The sequence below is a fragment of the Drosophila serrata genome, unplaced genomic scaffold, assembly GCF_035046125.1.
Source record: "Drosophila serrata isolate PLE 108 unplaced genomic scaffold, ASM3504612v1 contig_272, whole genome shotgun sequence".
Lineage (NCBI taxonomy): Eukaryota > Metazoa > Arthropoda > Insecta > Diptera > Drosophilidae > Drosophila > Drosophila serrata.
The window spans coordinates 4,399,420-4,416,478 of record NW_028257170.1 but is presented as its reverse complement, the minus strand read 5'-3'; the positions used below and the strand labels follow the sequence as shown (position 1 = coordinate 4,416,478).

General features: G+C 41.6%; 5 protein-coding genes across 19 annotated transcripts; 4 read left to right on the top strand and 1 right to left on the bottom strand.

The window, feature by feature from the left end:
- The first annotated feature begins 3,187 nt into the window (after positions 1 to 3,187).
- On the top strand, positions 3,188 to 3,961 carry LOC110191055 (uncharacterized). Its single transcript, XM_020961784.2, has 2 exons — positions 3,188 to 3,535; positions 3,623 to 3,961. The coding sequence occupies exons 1-2, from the start codon at positions 3,220 to 3,222 to the stop codon at positions 3,691 to 3,693; spliced, it is 387 nt and encodes a 128-aa protein (XP_020817443.2). The 5' UTR covers positions 3,188 to 3,219; the 3' UTR covers positions 3,694 to 3,961.
- Positions 3,962 to 4,886: 925 nt separating this feature from the next.
- P5CDh1 (delta-1-Pyrroline-5-carboxylate dehydrogenase 1) lies at positions 4,887 to 9,512 on the top strand. 13 transcript variants are annotated; one of them, XM_086834407.1, is made up of 9 exons: positions 5,856 to 6,026; positions 6,124 to 6,305; positions 6,600 to 6,781; positions 6,842 to 7,315; positions 7,379 to 7,550; positions 7,630 to 7,817; positions 7,882 to 8,104; positions 8,169 to 8,536; positions 8,595 to 9,512. In XM_086834407.1, exons 3-9 carry the CDS (start codon positions 6,717 to 6,719, stop codon positions 8,827 to 8,829), a joined length of 1,725 nt encoding a protein of 574 aa, XP_086690533.1. In that variant the 5' UTR covers positions 5,856 to 6,026; positions 6,124 to 6,305; positions 6,600 to 6,716; the 3' UTR covers positions 8,830 to 9,512. The 13 variants fall into 13 exon arrangements, with proteins under 13 accessions (XP_020817438.1, XP_020817441.1, XP_086690529.1 ...); XM_086834402.1 differs by having other exon boundaries at positions 6,596 to 6,781; XM_086834399.1 differs by having other exon boundaries at positions 5,877 to 6,026; positions 6,124 to 6,370; positions 6,596 to 6,781.
- Positions 9,080 to 13,486, bottom strand: Nopp140 (nucleolar and coiled-body phosphoprotein 1). Of its 2 annotated transcripts, XM_020958259.2 has the most exons (4): positions 13,246 to 13,486; positions 11,722 to 13,032; positions 11,172 to 11,339; positions 9,080 to 10,366 (listed from the first exon to the last, which is right to left on the bottom strand). In XM_020958259.2, exons 1-4 carry the CDS (start codon positions 13,342 to 13,344, stop codon positions 10,214 to 10,216), a joined length of 1,731 nt encoding a protein of 576 aa, XP_020813918.2. In that variant the 5' UTR covers positions 13,345 to 13,486; the 3' UTR covers positions 9,080 to 10,213. The 2 variants fall into 2 exon arrangements, with proteins under 2 accessions (XP_020813918.2, XP_020813909.2); XM_020958250.2 differs by lacking the exon at positions 11,172 to 11,339 and having other exon boundaries at positions 9,080 to 10,917.
- A 246-nt stretch (positions 13,487 to 13,732) lies between these two features.
- LOC110188530 (uncharacterized) lies at positions 13,733 to 15,650 on the top strand. The gene is made up of 3 exons (XM_020958298.2): positions 13,733 to 14,663; positions 14,722 to 15,418; positions 15,484 to 15,650. Exons 1-3 carry the CDS (start codon positions 14,113 to 14,115, stop codon positions 15,604 to 15,606), a joined length of 1,371 nt encoding a protein of 456 aa, XP_020813957.2. The 5' UTR covers positions 13,733 to 14,112; the 3' UTR covers positions 15,607 to 15,650.
- Positions 15,651 to 15,753: 103 nt separating this feature from the next.
- On the top strand, positions 15,754 to 16,762 carry LOC147643496 (uncharacterized). Of its 2 annotated transcripts, none has more exons than XM_086834410.1 (3): positions 15,754 to 16,233; positions 16,286 to 16,569; positions 16,637 to 16,762. In XM_086834410.1, the coding sequence occupies exons 1-3, from the start codon at positions 15,876 to 15,878 to the stop codon at positions 16,652 to 16,654; spliced, it is 660 nt and encodes a 219-aa protein (XP_086690536.1). In that variant the 5' UTR covers positions 15,754 to 15,875; the 3' UTR covers positions 16,655 to 16,762. The 2 variants fall into 2 exon arrangements, with proteins under 2 accessions (XP_086690536.1, XP_086690535.1); XM_086834409.1 differs by having other exon boundaries at positions 16,634 to 16,762.
- Positions 16,763 to 17,059: the final 297 nt, after the last annotated feature.

Sequence of the window (17,059 nt, the reverse complement as noted above, 5' to 3'; positions counted from 1 at the left end):
ACTTTTGGACAAACAATTAGCATTTTACAGTCCCAAAAATAATGCAAAAAGTATATAGAGAGCCACGGAGAGCACTCGGAGTAAGGGAAGGAAAGAAAGTTTTCCAAGTTTTCTGAGGGATAGCTTTCATTTTTTATCTAAGGCCGTTCTTTAGCTATAGACGAACTTTTTAATATGAAAATTGCTCGTTTTCGGGTCGAGGAAATTAAGTCCTTGAATTGGGGCCCGGGGAAATGGACCCTTTCGCCTGGCGATTGATTCAGGTCTAGCAAAAGTAAATGGATACGTATTTAACTTTGATGGAATTTTTCTCAAATGAATACTATTAAGGGGCTGTCTTTAAGGACATTTCCTTTTTACCTTTGACTTAATTTAGGCAAGAAGATTGTCTTGTGTTTATAATTCCTACTTTAAAGAGTTACTTTACAGGTATATTTTATATTAATAAGTTATAATTATATATAATATTTCTTGTTCTATCCTAAGATATCAAGATATTAAACACCTTTAGAGTCTACCACAAAGGTATTTTATATTTATCTTATATTTATATTATTTCTTATAAAAGTCATATAAAGTTTTCAATTTAAGAGGAAATAAATACCAAAATGGTAAATTTCTTAAGAAACGCATAAATATAACTTACCCAGAAGCTATTTTAGAGGCTCTCTGGAATACCCATCTGTATGCAGCTGTCGAAAAGTAGGCTATGATTTGCAGGACTGATAGGCTAAAGGCCTAATTTAGGTTGGAGTTGGAAAAGCATATCGACATTTATGGCCGATTTTTGATGTTGGCCTGTAAGACATCGATAATTTCAATGATTTGTAAGATCTACTACAAAATATACTTAAAAACAAGGAACTTGAGAATATCATTAATTTTAACTAATAGCTTATTTTATTAGGAAGTGTTTCAGTTTAAAAATACAATAAAATATTTCATAAATATTGTAATATATAAATAATCAACCAAAATAAATGTATAATAATCATATAGATGTCTGAAAGCAATGCGACATTGATAAACAACAAGCTTCTATACAATAATTTAAATCTATATTAACTAATCTATCCGCAGGCGGCCTTATTTGTCATTGTAAACTGTTTATGTTTGTTACGCTTTGTAAGCTAATTGCGAGAACTAAATAAGTAATGTAGCTTGTTGTGACAGCGTAATATTCAATTATATTCAAAGCTATTGAGTAGATTTCCATCAAAACAGTATATTTAACAGTTCTTGAGTTCTTCAACGATAATTTTTAGTTTTTGTAAAGGGATTAAAACAAAACGAACTATTATTATAAGCTTTTATCGATTCTGCTTTTTGATTAATATTTCAAACTCGCTTTAGTTCTGTTTTTCTTAAGTCCAGTTACCAACTGAAAAACTTTAAAGAAATTAAAATAAAAATCAAAATAAGAAACTCTCATAAATGTTGAAATAAATGAAATAAGTTTGAAAGCGATTCAAAAACAAACTGCAAGGACGAATGCGACTCTTAAGACCTCACTCACTCAAACTCAAAACAGGGTGTCTTAGCCGAAATCCTTGCACTTCCTGGCTTGAGCATGCGCACAAATACCTCACGAATAACTCACTCAATTGGATTGCAGCAACAATGCAACACCTACGCGGCACAAAAACACACCTGAACAACCTGAAGTAATGCGGCAAACAAAGAGAGCAGGACGGAAAGAGAGCGAGAGCCGCATATAAAGAAAAGGACGCAAGAGAGAGAGAGCGCCAGCGGGCGGCGGAAAACAAACGTCAGCTGCATGAGAATCCAGCGGCAGGAACTTTGGCACAATTGTGCGACAGTTGCCATTGTTGGCCAGTGTAATGACACACACCTACATGAGTGTGTTTGTGTGTATGAGTACAGTACAGGGAAAAGGTTCTAAAACATTTATGAATGAAATTGTGTATACTTTTTGGACACAAATGCAAAAGCATGCACTGCGAAAAACCTTGTTAAAGATTTTATGATATTTGAAAGATCATTTAGCATTATTAAAATTTTAATTAATAATATTTATTATTGTTTAATTGATTAAAAATCGATTAAAATTACACTATGAGCTGGGCTGGAGAATTTTGTATGCCTTTGCAATCCTGTTAAATGGCGTAAAAAAGTAGGCAATGAAATATTTCAGGCTTTTATGTATATAGAAGGGCTTTTTTGTTAACTTAAGTCTTAAAATATTTTAACATTTCTTCTTTCACAAATTAACCATTCTCAAATATTTTCAATAACTTAATTAATATCACATCGAAATAAAATTAACAATTCCATACTTCCAGACCTACTTGTAAGTGATTTTAAAACATTTTCTGAAAGAAATACCTTAAGAAACCTCTTTTTTATAAATTGTTTTAAGTGTACTCTCTTCTACTTTTACGGGGACACTAAAATATTTTCCAAAAATAGAGCCTTGAAATTTGTCAATGTCCCAAACATGAGGTTACTCTCCTTCCCTCTGAGATGATTGGATGCAGCAAATATTTCCACCAACGTCATGCATCGCTGATGAAAATTCGACAGCGAAAATCCTTCACAATGAACTCTCGGCCAACTGGCAAGCTAATCGCTGTGGAAATTCCAAAAAGCCAATACCATACCAATATAATCATATCCGTACGATTATGGTTGACCTCATCCGAAGGGCGTTGATGAGCATTGACCACGGGCCGGGCAGAGGCAATGAACCTCAAAGAGTGGAAAGCACCGTCCCGAGGTGGCAAACGCACATGACTAAGCCCACTCTGAACCAATTGTGTTTTTTTTTCTTTTTGTAAGCCTAATGACTGTGTTTACGCCACAAATAAAAGGTGAACCCCTGACTAAAAAAAAAGCGCTCAACTAATTTAAACTGAAAGCAAAACGGCTATCAGAATGACCGGCTGGAGAATGAGTAACCAGGGGGACCGATAAGCCCATAAGGGCATAAATAGTTTTGTTTATGTTTCGTTTTGTTTTGTTTAAATACATTCGGGATTTTCGTTATGCCAAAAAATTGCGTATACGCCGCTTGGGTCATGCACGAACGAACAAACCGAGCGACCGGCCACTGATGGGCGGCCGATTAAGCTCCATTAAAAAAGCGTTTTATGCTTTATAAATCGCCAACGTTGACCGGCTTGGAGCTCCATATAAAAACAGTTAATGCCGAGAATTTTGGCATTCAGTCAACGTTCGAGGATTACACACAGCGAAACCATGTCAACGAAACAGACGAGCAGTTGCCGCTGGTTAACTCTGATCCTGCTGGCCATGTTTTTGCGCTTCTCCGAGTGCCAATACTACGGATATCCCTATTACGGCGGTGGTGCGGGAGCGGGTGCCGGAGCGGGCTCTGGTTATGGAAACATCTATGGCAATGGCGTGTACGGAGGATACCCCTACGGCTATGGCGGATATCCATACTACTCGTCGTACCCCAGCTACAACTACAACCCGTATTCGATGTACGGCGGATACGGGCAGTACGGGTATCCCTCGTTCGGCGGATATCCCTTCGGGGGCAATGGCATGAGTGAGTATTCCGTGAATTCCCCAAACCCTTCCCCAATTCCTTCTCCCGCATAATCTACAAGTGTTCTGGACCTGTTTCCTCCTCTAGACACGGCCTATGCCAGCAGCAGTGGAGGATTCGCTACGGCGAGTGCGGGCAGCGGAGGATACTACGGCTGATACAGTGTCCAGTGACAGGAGATCAGTGAAGTGCTTCAAGAATCCTAGTCTAGTTTAGTTGTACATATTTGTTAAGTATTGCTCCTACTATTCTTAGTGTTTAACTTGTAATAAATAAAAATATTGACTAAATTCTATGTTTTAGAAAGTCTTAGAAAGTGTTCGTATCAGAATATAGTTACAATAGATAATGGGATCTTTACATTAAATGTTGTTAAAAATAAAGAACTACTTAAATAATTAAAAATAAAACAACAATACAAAATTATGGTTGTATGGTTTCTGAATAAAAAAAACATGTTAATTGAGTCTGTTTTAAAAATATTTCTTTTAATATTTCTTATTATTTCCTTTAGCTGATACTATATTTACTTTTAATAAGCAACTATCCAGAATACTTTGTATAAACCCATGGTCAACAAATTAAATTCTAGAAAAATTCATATTCATTGTTAAAACTTAAATTTAAACAACTCGGTAAAACTGTTTAATCTATTTCTATAATGCTCTTTTTAATCTTAAATAAGTAAAAAAAATGGTAAATATTTTAAACATAAAGATCTTCCCTGTACTTCAATTAAATTTTCCCATGTATTTCAATTTGAACAGGTTATTTTAGAAAATTAGTGTGACTCACTAAACCATCAAATTAAGAGCTCGTTAAAGTCGCGTCAGGCCTAATCAGTTGACCTATTTTTATTTCACAAATTCATTCAATTCGTAGGCTTTACTATGTAATGTACAATATGAACAAACAAAACAAGAAAGGCAGTTAATTAAGGGAATCCGAATTTGTATACCCTTGCAGTTTGCATAACTTAACCAACAGCTTATTAATTTCAAATCGAAAAGTTTTTCTGTTTGCCATTAACAGGGTTGACAAACCATACAGGGTTTTAAAATTGAAAAAAAAAAATTATATAAGAATAAATGTGGAAACAAATATGAACAAAAAATGTATTTATTTATCTAAACCTAAAAATAAGTTCTAAACCACGAGTTAGCTTAAGGTTTATAGCCTAAGCTGTTACAGCTAAGACGTTCGGCTGAATGTGATAAACTATTATATACGATTGTTCATATCAAGGCGCCAGTTTTTTAAATATGATTCATTTTTCACTTTTACCGCGAATAAATCGCGTTATCGATAGCTATTGGAAAACAGTGTTGAAAGGTGCGCTGCGGTCCAGCTGAAAAGCTTTTCAATCAGTCTGGCCACCATGAGTTTATATCGGCTATCGGTACATCCCGCCGTTTGGCGTATAGGAATTTTTATGTACGTTTATCCATTTAAGATTGAATAATGAATGTGATTTTACACAAACAAAATAAATGGGCATATCCCTGTCGAATTTAAAGAGTTAAAAAGCGTATATTACTATTTTGTTTGAGCCCCAGTCAGTAAACCTATCGTTATCGGCCGTTGGGCCAACAGGCAAAATATTTTCGACCAGTCTCACGAAAAAAAAAAAAAACAGAAATCGCAAATCGCAACAAAAACGCGGACGTCGCGCTACTCTCCCCAAAATTCGTCGCCGCCGTCGCTGAAACTAACATAAAGTAAGCGAAAAAAAAAAAGAAAGACGAATACAGTCACAAAGGGAATCAAATTAAACATCAAAAATGGGCTAAATTGAAAGCGAAATGGGGGAAGGCCGAGAGACGGCACAAAAACATTGCATTGCGTAATTGGGGACAACAGCTACATGGCCAGCAGCAACAACAACAACAACAAAATCGGCAACAAAACAAGCTAAAACCAAGTGAACTGGCTGCATTCTAATGCGCCTGTGTGTGCGCCGTGCGGCTGTGTGTGTGTGTGTGTGTGTGTATCTACAGCTGTGTTACGAATTAAATGAATTTTATTACTTACCCGCAAATTAAAGCCACTTGTGACATACGTTTCTCTGGTAAAAATCAATCACTGAAGTTTAATAATACTTAAGCACTTTACGAACAATGCAAAGAAAACAGGCGAAAGAAGGAGAACAAGCGGTGTGACTACGTTAAAAAGTGCTTGCTCCACATTTTTGCTAGACTCACTCTCGACATTTCTCTCTCTCCCGCTCACGCGCACCGTGGGGTGTTTTGCACCGCTTTTGCATCCCCCTTCGCGCGAGCCATTGTTCACAACGCTTAATTTCATAAATCAAGGCAGCGTCAGTTAAAAAACAACAAGAACTAGTACCTCTTGTCAAGTCCCCTACACATCCCCCTTTCTGCTTTCGGCAATAGGAAATTTCCGTAGCCAGCGTACAGTGGATAAAAGATATACAAAGAACCATTAAAAAGGCATTAAAACTATCACAGAGTTCCCGGCTTAATGTCTTTAAGTGCGATTAAATTATCTGATTAAAGCGTTTTCTTAAATTAATTTTATATTTATTTAAATACTTAATAACAAAGAATACCTCTACATATCATTTTTAGGAAGTACAAAGTTTAATCAATTTTAATCAACACCCGCTTACTTTCATTCCACTGTGCGCGTACGTAGACACAAACAGCTGATGCTTGTCAAATTCGTTGCTAATACATACATACAAACGTTCTTGCCGTGCACGTGAGTGTGTTGGTGAGCGAGGAGGGAACTTGGATATCGATAAAAACAAGTAAACTTGCACAACCTATTTGCTCCCAAAGTTCAGAATATAGCAGATCGCAGCAAAGTGTAGAAGTTGGTATAATTACGCGAGGCAGTGTGTATTATCTTATCAGCGTTCAGCAGGGGGGTGTGTGTCGGTCGCTTCACGTTTGGCCGCTTATCAAAATCGGAATCACGCGACTCGGCGCGGGCCCCCAACGAATTGCCAAGGCCGCTGATAAATAAGAACTAATCAAATGTTTCATTTCATTTCGCCCCGCGCTGTCGCTGTGTCTACCTCGCTGGCTTATCGCCCAGATAGCTGAATTCTAGGTGGTACGTGCCGTCAACGTCGAGGAATCCAGAGAGTGAGTGAGAGAGACAAGACACCTTATATAATCCGGCAGCGAAGGAGACCAGGCCCTCAAATCCCCACAAGATGTTGCGAATGCTGCATAATACTACCCTCAGATGCTCCAATCTGCAGCTGGGCGTGCTGAAGAAGTAAGTAGAAATGCATTTATTCACATAATTAATTTTTAAATAAATATTTAATTTTTCCAGCTCAACTCGCAGCCTGGGCTCAGTTTTGCCTGATCTGAACCTCAAGGATTTCCCCATCCTTAATGAACCGATTCTGACCTATCGCAAAAATTCGCAGGAGCGCAAAGACTTGGTGCAGGCTCTCAAGAATACGGCCTCGAAATGTGAAGAGATTCCCATTGTGATCGGCGGCAAGGAATACAAAACATCGGAGGTTAGGTACCAGGTCATGCCACACGATCATCAGCATAAGCTGGCCAGCTTTTACTATGCCGACAAGAAGCTCGTCGAGAAGGCCATTAAGACCGCTGTGGAGACGCAACCAATGTGGGATCAAGTGCCGCTGGCGGAGCGTTTGAAGATCTGGGAGAGGGCGGCCGATCTAATGGCGACCAAATATCGTCAGGAATTAAATGCGGCCACCATGCTGGGTCAGTCCAAGACGGCAATTCAAGCGGAAATCGATTCGGCAGCAGAGTTAATTGATTTTATACGGTAAGTTAATAACAAGGACATGCTGTATTGATTTATTAAATAAATTAATTATTAAACTTGCAGAATGAATGCCTACTTCCTGAAGGAATGCGCCAAATATCAGCCCATTAGCGAGAACATCAAGGTCACAAAGAACTCCATGCGGTATCGTGGCATTGATGGCTTTATCGCCGCTGTCAGTCCCTTCAACTTTACGGCCATAGGCGGCAACTTGTCCTACACACCAGCTCTGATGGTAGGAAGGCTAGCTAGTCCTTAAATTTCCAATCAACTTACTAAGCTCAATCTCACCCCCTTTTCTTTTCCTTTTCTAGGGTAACGGTGTGCTGTGGAAACCATCGGACACGGCCATGCTCTCCAACTGGGTTATTTTTAAAATTATGCGCGAGGCGGGAGTGCCCGATGGCGTCGTTAACTTTGTGCCTGCCGATGGGCCTGTATTCGGAGACACCATTACCGCCAGCCCCCACCTGGCAGGCATCAATTTCACCGGCTCGGTGCCGTAAGTAATTGTCGCTCTATTGATTTTCCGATCCTACCCCGTTCCTTTCTCCTTTGTCTGACAGAACCTTCAATCGGCTGTGGAAGCAGGTGGGCAACAACATCGACAACTACGTCAACTTTCCGCGCTTGACCGGCGAATGTGGCGGCAAGAACTTCCACTTTGTGCACAAGTCTGCCGACGTTGAGTCGGTGGTCACGTCAACGATACGCTCGGCCTTTGAGTATTGCGGACAGAAGTGTTCCGCCTGCTCGCGCATGTATGTGCCCGAGTCGCTGTGGCCAAAGGTGAATATGTCTCTGATTGCGATGTTTACGCAGTGCTAACCTGTGCTAACCCCTCACCCCACAGATCAAGGACGGGCTGCTGTGCGAGGCACAGAAGCTGAAAATCGGCGACGTTCAAGACTTCAGCAGCTTCACATCGGCTGTGATCGATGACAAAGCATTTAAACGCATTACCAGCTATATTGAGCATGCCAAAAAGTCACCGAATTTGGAGATAATTGCTGGCGGTACCTATTCGGACAGCAAGGGCTACTTTGTCGATCCCACGATTGTGGTTAGCAAGGATCCAAAGGATCGTATAATGACCGAGGAGATCTTTGGCCCCGTCCTAACGATCTATGTGTACAAGGAAGATGATCTGTTTAACACCATGAAGCTGGTGCACACCTCAACAAAGTTTGCTTTAACCGGAGCAGTATTCGGACAGGATGAGTAGGACTTCCTAAATGATTTCTGTGTAGAATATAATAATAATTTAATTTGATTTCAGGGAGTGGGTCAAGTGCGCCCTACAGGAGTTCAAAATGGCCGCTGGCAACTTCTATATCAACGACAAGTCTACTGGATCTGTGGTGGGCCAGCAGCCATTCGGCGGCGGCCGAATGTCCGGCACCAATGACAAGGCCGGCGGACCGCACTACATACTCCGCTGGACATCGCCGCAGTCCATCAAGGAGACATTTGTGCCGCTGCGCGACGTCAACTATCCATACATGAGCGAATAAGCTGGCGGACAAGAAACAGGAGGAGTGGCAGGAAGATAGGGAGAAGAAGAAGCTAAGAACCGACAGGAATCTCATATAACTACTAACTACATATATAACTATATATATAAATGTATTTTGTTGAACTATTTTTAAACGAAAGCACCCCCAAAAAGCCTTCCTAACACCTCCAACTAGTTCACACTCACACACAAAGAATCTCGGATGTTACCAACCCACGAGAAAGCCTCGAAATCGTTGTAAATTGATATGCTGATATTACCTTTCGAACCCACACACCGCAACTCGAAATACATATAGAAAACGAATTCTATGTAAACTATTATTAAATTTACATACATTTATACACAAATGTGATTATTATTAATAATATGATTTATAATTACATGACCCGTCTTTTGTTTTATACTCACTAACTCGATGTTATTATTTGTATTTTATTGTTGGACGCCCTCGAGTGTCAAATATATAAAACTATATGTATTTATAATGGGCGTCTTTATATGCACACACATAATACTTTATGTATGTACGTATGTATGTGGAAGCAAACACTTGACAATACATTTCGATTACTAAATGTGAAAGATCATGAAGATATATATAAATGGAAACCTAGTTACATACACATATACCATAAGCATCAAATTCAGATAAATAAATATTTAAATTTCAAAACAATAGACTTACAAAATTATGAACTTTTCTATATAGTTCTTATCCATTTCCCTTTATAAGAAACCCCATTTAATTATGTAAAATACATATATTTCTTTAAATTTCTCTTAAGTTAAATTACATGTTTGTTTTTTTTTTGACAAATGATAATATTAACTTGTACTTATTGAAGTTCTTGTAAGTCGGAATCCAAAAAAGGGCTATCAACAATAATATAATGGAAATTATTTTAATTATGTCCAATATATGATTGAAAATAATTCAAACTTTGCTTCTAACTAATCGCTATTGAATCTTATTTGATTTTTCAGTAAATCTTTTTTACGTAAAGTTGTTAAAATGAAATACAATTATAGGGAAGAGGGAATATCTAAAAAAGATGTATTGAAAAATCAAGGAAATCTTGTTCAAAATCAAAACGTATACAACAAAGTATGAAACCACGATTTAAATATTATTGAAGCCCATTTAAAACGAAAGGAAAAGATGTCTGAGACTAATTAGCTTGGTCGCGGTTTTTATTGACCGCCAGTTCACGGTTCTAAAACTATAGGACCTTGTTAAGATGGAAACAATTTTTCAATTGGGCAAAAGTATTGCATATAAGAAACTATTCTTACACAGTTGCTACTCCACGTCTGGCTTACTTAATAAACGTATCTGTTACATAGTTTATTATTCCATAGTTTGCATTATGTTTATAAATCTAGTCAAACTTGATTGAATTGACGCCGACGTCAATCTGGCCGCCTCGGTAGCTGCCGCGCTTCTTCTTGGTCTTTTCGTGTTTAAAGGATTTGCCGCGCGTGTGCTTTAGGTCCTTGTTGGCTCGTTCGCCCCAGGAGCCGGCGGCGTTTTTCTATCGTGGTTTACAAATAATATAAACAAGTTAATTCCATAACATAACTGCATCTAGGGGTGGCGTGTGCTTATGCGTGTGTGTTTGTGTGGCGCTAACTAAACTAAACTCTAATTGTCGAAGGTGATTTTCTTATTCGGCTTTGGCGATGACGAATCGAATGATTTATTGCCAAAACCACCGCCACGTCCACCTCCACGGCCACCGCCGCCCCGTCCTCCGAAACCGCCACCGCCTCCTCGGCCGCCACCGAAGCCGCCGCCGCCTCCACGGCCGCCACCTCCGCGTCCACCGAAACCACCGCCGCCTCCACGTCCACCGAAGCCGCCGCCGCCGCCGCCTCCACGACCACCACCTCCGCGTCCACCACGTCCTTTGTTGTCAAAGCCACCGAAGGATCGGCGATCGCCCATCTTCTTGAAGCCACCATCACCACCATCCTCGCCGCCATTCTGTTTGTTGGTCTCCCAGGTGCTGCGATCTGGACGACCTCCGAAACCGGAGCCTCCACGACCTCCACGTCCGTTGTTGTGCTTCTTGAAGCCGCCATCCTGAAAGGGGAGGAGAAATGCCAAAGGGGGCAAACCACAAATTAGCAAAGACATTTTTTAAATGCAAGTTCAAAATGGGTCAGGAAAGTGCCACAAATGATTTGAGTTTTGTTTAAGCGGCGTGCGCATCTCTTGCTAATTTGTGTGTCTGCCCCTCTTTTTAGCACCTCGAATCCCCGACGCCTGCTCCTTAATCCCCACTACACACACACACCCAAAGCCACGCGCGACTCAAATGCATTTACGGCACTCACCTTGGCCTCAAAGGACATGTCCTGGACACGTGAATCTACCAGAACCTCCTCGGTACGAACCCGTCGGAAGGGAGACCGTCTCCGGCCACTTCCTCCCCCACTGTTCAACTGTTTGTTGTTCCAGCTGTTATTGTGGCTATTGTTGGGCGTCGATGTGAAGCCATTATTCTGCGAATAGCAAGTGATTATTATCAACTGTTTTGGAAACGTTTAGCGTAACAACAGTTACAGCTTTAAATTGGGATCAGACCAAGAAAACATGTAACAGGATGACTTACTAATGCTCATAACTAAAATTTTTGATAATAAAATAAATAAGGTAGTTAATGTGTAAGTAAATAGTAGTTATTTGGATTCCCCTCAAAATCTAAGTTTCTATCACTAATTTTCTATAATTCTTTTAAGAATATCCTATATTCTTTCATATTTCATTATATCTTATACTGATTTCTTTCTTTTTCTATTAGAAAACCATTATTTAAAATTTCAACAAGCTTAAATAAACCCCAAATATATGTTAACTTTATATGCTAAGATCCGTCAAACTCACCTGTTGCTCTCCTGACTTCACAAAGTTGTTATACTTCTTATTGGGAGTGGCCTCATCCGCATCGCCGCCACTGAACTTGCGCTTTTGTCCGCCATTGGCCGCTGGCTGGGGTTTGGCCTCGCCGGGCTCTTCAGAGTCGCTGTCCTCACTGCTGCTCTCTGCCTTCTTTTTAGCTGGCACTGGCTTCTTGGCCGCTGGCGCCTCATCCTCCGAGGAGTCATCTTCCGAGGAGCTATCATCCTTTTTGGTGGGTGCCGCGGTCTTCTTAACAGCTGGCTTTACAGCAGCTGGCGCGTCATCATCACTGGAGTCCTCGCTGCTCGAGGCGGCAGCCTTAGCCGGAGCCTTGGCCTTAGGTTTCTCATCTTCGGAACTGTCACTATCGTCGGAAGAGTCCTCGGACTCGGCCTTCTTAGCAGATGCAGCCTTGGCAGCCGGCTTCTTGGGAGCTTCCTCCTTATCCGAGTCGCTCTCTTCGCTGGATGTATCGGCCTTCTTGGCTGGAGCAGCCTTTGCTGCACTGGCCTTGGCTGGTGCAGCCGCCTTCTTGGGTGCCTCGTCTTCGGAAGAACTGTCCTCACTGGAAGAAGCTGCCTTCTTGGCCGGAGCCGGCTTGGCTGGGGTCTTTGCTGCAGGCTTCTCATCCTCAGAGTCGCTGTCTTCGCTGCTGGAAGGGGCCGCCGGTTTAGCGGCAGGCTTAGCAGGCGCCGCCTGTTTGGCGGCTGGCTCCTCATCGGAATCACTCTCTTCGCTAGAGGATTCTGCTTTTTTGGCCGGCGCTGCCTTGGCCGGAGCCTTCTTGGCGGCTGGTTTTGTTTCTTCCTCTGAGCTGCTGTCTTCGCTGCTGGACTCTGCCTTCTTGGCAGGAGCAGCCTTTGCCGGGGTCGCCTTTGCCGCGGGTTTCTTTTCTTCCTCGGAACTGTCGCTATCTTCGCTGGAAGATGCGGCGGCCTTCTTGGTAGGTGTAGCCTTGGCTGGTGCTGCCTTCTTTGGTGCCTCATCCTCCGAGGAGCTGTCCTCGCTCGAGGAGTCGGCCTTCTTGGCGGGCGCTGCTTTAGCTGGGGAGGCCTTGGCCACTGGCTTCTTCTGTTCCTCTTCGGAGTCGCTGTCCTCGCTGCTAGAGGAAGCCGCCTTGGCGGCCTTACCATTTGTCACCGGCTTCTTGGCAGGTGCTGGCGCTGCATCGGAGTCTGAATCGCTGTCATCGCTGCTGCCAGCCGCCGCCTTAATAGCCGGGAATTTTACGGGACTGTTTTTCTGGAAGAACTTGATAAGTTCGGTTACCACCGGTGCGTTCTTGCCTAGAGTCGGCTGCGAATGAGAAAAAAGCAAGAGTTGTGGTTAGTGAATAACACGTGGTCGTCGTCATCGTTGGGGCATCATGTGCGACAAGTGGAAAGCTACTGATGCCTCTTTCTAGAGTGAAATCCAGCTAACTGTAAATCTCTGCCCTGCCGATGTATCGCACGCCGTGGGGTGCATCCAAACTCGTTGCACTTGCTGCCGCTCTGCAGTCCAACTTACCGCTTTCGTCTTTTGCTGATAGACCTTCGCCAGGTTCTTGTCCACGGACAGCAAATGCTGCAGGACGACTCCATGGCACAATTTCAATTCTTCTGTCATGTTATTTTCTCTGATTCTCTATATTTTCGGACCACAATCAAGATCTAGCCGCACGCTCGTTTGACACAAAAAAGAATGCGCACACACACGTGTTTTGTCTTCTCTAAGATCTGGCAGCCTTGTCACGGAGGGAGAGTCTGGCATGCCTGGCACACAGATCGGCATTGTGCAACACTAATCATACAGTAAAAACTGCATTGAAAGAATTTAATTCGATTTAAATTCTTATTATAAGACAATTTGATCAATTAAACTACATTAGTTATACTTCTAGCAGCTTACTTCATTTATATTACCGAACCATTAAACAATATATTCAAAAAAAAAAAATTATCCTCCATTTAGAAACCAAAAAAATGAGCTGTGTGGTATAGTCAAACCCACGTCCATATCAGCTGTTGTCCTTATTGTTGTTGAAGAAAAAACCTTAAAAGATGTGTAATAACACAAATCTTATGGAATTTTTTATGATTTGGGATTGTTATTTGTTAATAATTTCCAACTAATTACTAATAATAAGCCTATTTGTTTTATTTACGTTCTCGGAAAGTGTGTGACCAAATACAATTATTAATAAGTGTAGTTTTGGTGTTAATGGGCAGACCACGTGCGGTCACACTGCCGCAGAACAATGTATTTTTGTTTGTTATTCAATTGAACAACGCAACGCAAAATAAGAGAGATACCTCCAGGTCGGCTGTAATTCACATTATTCATTTAACATACACCCCCTCGGAGTCCGCATAAGATCAGCAATTACACACTGACATGGCTACGCAGCCGTTTCCAGGGATTCTTGGCCTCAATGATGACTGTCTGGAGGAGATTTTCGATCGACTCCAGGACCTGCCGTCCGAGGTGGCCTTCTCGCGAACCTGCCAACGCTTCCAACACATTTGCCAGTCCAAGTGGCGCACCAGCCGTGCCTACGAGCAGCTAGACCTGGACAAGTGGCGGGAATTGCTGCCTAACTACGAGGATCTCATCTACTTCCTATCGCAGATGCGGCCGCACATCAAGGAGATGTGCGTTAGCAGCTGTCTGTGCGCCCTGCTAAAGGATCTGGACGAGATGCACATTTCGGAGCTGCCCGCAGTGGCCAGTTTTTACTACGATCCCGAGGACGTGGACTGCTATCCGTCGAATCGAAGCATTCGCAAGTTAGCCGGGCTGCTGCCGGGACTTCGAAAGCTGCGTCTCACAACACCCATTGATGGTCGTTACTTGTCCCAGTTCCAGCACCTGCAGGAGCTTCACCTGTACGAGGACTGGCACAAGGCCTATGAGCTGCAGCAGGAATATCTGGAGGAGGTGTGTCAGTAAGTAGCCTCCGGTCCTCTCAAATGTGTGTCACTCACTCGCTCGTTTGTTTCACAGCAAGCTGCATGACCTGCGGGTGCTTGACATACGCACCTACGACGTGATTAGCAAACTGCAGCTGGTGAACTGTGTGCCTAGCCTTAGGAACCTAACCGTGCTCAAGCTAAACCTCGCCACGTTAAAGCCCGTTCTGCCGGCTGTCCTGGACCTACCCTCCCTCAAACAGCTGGTTGTGCTGCTGGACAACGAGTGGCACATACCGCCATTGGTCAGTCCGGATAGCTATGACCACAAGATCCGTGAGGTCAGCGAGTTTTACGAGATAATGGAGCGTAAGGCCGAGAACATTGTGGGATTCGCAGTGGACGGCTACTATATGCCTCTAGAGCCCGGCTGGGACGAGAAATTGCCCATTTGGACGCATCGACGGCTGCAGCGGCTTGCCATCTGCAGTTGGACTCATCCAGCCGACTATCTTGAACGCTACACCTGTATGACAGACCTGCGCCTACTCTGCCTACGTAACTGGAACGACCTGAGCGACGACATACTTCTTAAGTTTGTGGAACTGTGTCCGCGCCTGGAGCACCTGGACGTGTCCTACTGCCGTGAACTCACCCCCAAATTCCTGACCCGCGCACTGAGTGTCCTTAAACAGCGAGAGCCCCACAAGCACAAGCCTGGCTTCGGGCGATCACCACCCCTCCTCCTATACTACGAACTCAGTGGCTTCGAGGATTTTGTGGACAAAGCGGTAACTATCAAATGGATCATTGGAGATCGTATTTCTAACTAATGATCTTTATTGTTCTTTGGCAGAATCTCAAATGCTCGCCGGACTATCGGGATTATATAGTGTTTACTGCCGACTTTCCCATAGACTCTGAGCGGGGTCTTAGTTTTGTGGATCGCGGCTATCAGTTTGAATTTGACTGTCCCTGAATATGTGAAAAGAAAATATATATAAATATATTTATTATTAAAAATAATGTTGAACTAAAACCAAAAACAAAAAGGTATTTCCCTATTGCTTTTATTTTATTAAATATATTTAACTGGCGGTTAAGCGTTATAGCTATGATTAGATGATGAGAGTACCCCTAACAAAATAGTTCATTGTGAATGGCAAAAAATCAGCTGTTTCTGTTTGTTAATAGCATATTGTGAAAACGAAATTAAGGAGTTTAGCAAAGAGTTGGGTTTAAGAAGATATGGAAATGGAGAATCAACGAAAAAGACAGCTCAATTATACTCCCAAGGAGGAGAATGCTCTCATTGCTTTAGTGGTGGATAGGAAGGACATCATTGAGAGTACCAGAAATGATGCAGTAGCCTGGAAACAAAAGGATGAAGCTTGGAAAGACATAGCTGAATTCTTTTCTAAGATCACTGGTGTTCATCGTCCTGCCAAGATGTTGAGAAACAAATATGATAATATAAAGAAAAAAGTAAAACAAGGAAATTATGACAATGAACATATATCGAAAATAGTTTTAACAAAAGCTGAAAAAATAAAACAATTAATGGCAGATGAAGGTCCTTCTTCTAGTATAAAAGCCGAAAGTGAAGGTCAGTAAATTTGTATTTAAATAAATATTATTTCAAAAAGTCTATTTTTTAGAACCCTTGTATAATATTATCGAGTTAAATGAGGAAAGCTGCCAAGACGATACATCGACTCTAGAAACGTCGCCGATTGAGAGATCATCTAAAAAACGAGGAACAAAAATCGATGTTGGAAGTTTACTTCAGGAAGAAAAGTTGCAATTAATTAAAGCACAACGCACTTTCTACGAACAGGAAAATCTAAGAGCACAGGAAAAGCATATGGAGGAAATGGAAACATTGAGCGCTAAGCGGGAGCTACTCTATTTGGAAATTGCTGAAAAGAAACGGAAAATGAATGTAAGCATTACGAAGAATATATTTTAAATATACGTTTTAATTACATTTTTCTTTCTTTTTTTAGCAGGAATCCTCCAAAAAATGACAACCCGAATTGTAGACTATTTTATCAATTATTTTATATAAGGATTTTAAATTAGAATAGGCGATAATATATTAAGATTTTTGACAAATTAAATATTTATAAAGCTAACTTACTCTTTTAAGTTACCTTCAAATTATGAAACATCAACAGTCCCTAACTTTAAAAGCTCTTAAAAACCCGTAATTTCTGTATAGTTATCTATGGAAATATTCGTTTATAAACTGGTTTCTATGATGCTCATCAGAGCTGTTGACTGTCCCATTATTTGTGTACGATTCCACACAGTCAAGTGATTCTAAAGGTAAATCCTCATCAATTGGTGGCTCAGGATCCTGAACACTAATGGCAATGTTATGAAGAATGGCACAGGCCACAATAACCACCTTGGCAGTATCAATATTAATT

Coding starts and splice junctions, on each gene's coding strand:
- LOC110188530 (XM_020958298.2), top strand. CDS start 14,113: ATGGCTACGCAGCCGTTTCCAGGGATTCTTGGCCTCAATGATGACTGT. Junction 14,664..14,721: donor TATCTGGAGGAGGTGTGTCA/GTAAGTAGCCTC, acceptor TTTGTTTCACAG/CAAGCTGCATGACCTGCGGG. Junction 15,419..15,483: donor AGGATTTTGTGGACAAAGCG/GTAACTATCAAA, acceptor GTTCTTTGGCAG/AATCTCAAATGCTCGCCGGA.
- Nopp140 (XM_020958250.2), bottom strand. CDS start 13,344: ATGACAGAAGAATTGAAATTGTGCCATGGAGTCGTCCTGCAGCATTTG. Junction 13,033..13,245: donor ATCAGCAAAAGACGAAAGCG/GTAAGTTGGACT, acceptor TCTCATTCGCAG/CCGACTCTAGGCAAGAACGC. Junction 10,918..11,721: donor TGAAGTCAGGAGAGCAACAG/GTGAGTTTGACG, acceptor CTCCCCTTTCAG/GATGGCGGCTTCAAGAAGCA.
- LOC110191055 (XM_020961784.2), top strand. CDS start 3,220: ATGTCAACGAAACAGACGAGCAGTTGCCGCTGGTTAACTCTGATCCTG. Junction 3,536..3,622: donor CTTCGGGGGCAATGGCATGA/GTGAGTATTCCG, acceptor TTCCTCCTCTAG/ACACGGCCTATGCCAGCAGC.
- LOC147643496 (XM_086834409.1), top strand. CDS start 15,876: ATGGAAATGGAGAATCAACGAAAAAGACAGCTCAATTATACTCCCAAG. Junction 16,234..16,285: donor TATAAAAGCCGAAAGTGAAG/GTCAGTAAATTT, acceptor TCTATTTTTTAG/AACCCTTGTATAATATTATC. Junction 16,570..16,633: donor AAAAGAAACGGAAAATGAAT/GTAAGCATTACG, acceptor TTCTTTTTTTAG/CAGGAATCCTCCAAAAAATG.
- P5CDh1 (XM_020961779.2), top strand. CDS start 6,717: ATGTTGCGAATGCTGCATAATACTACCCTCAGATGCTCCAATCTGCAG. Junction 8,105..8,168: donor CCGAGTCGCTGTGGCCAAAG/GTGAATATGTCT, acceptor CTCACCCCACAG/ATCAAGGACGGGCTGCTGTG. Junction 8,537..8,594: donor GCAGTATTCGGACAGGATGA/GTAGGACTTCCT, acceptor ATTTGATTTCAG/GGAGTGGGTCAAGTGCGCCC.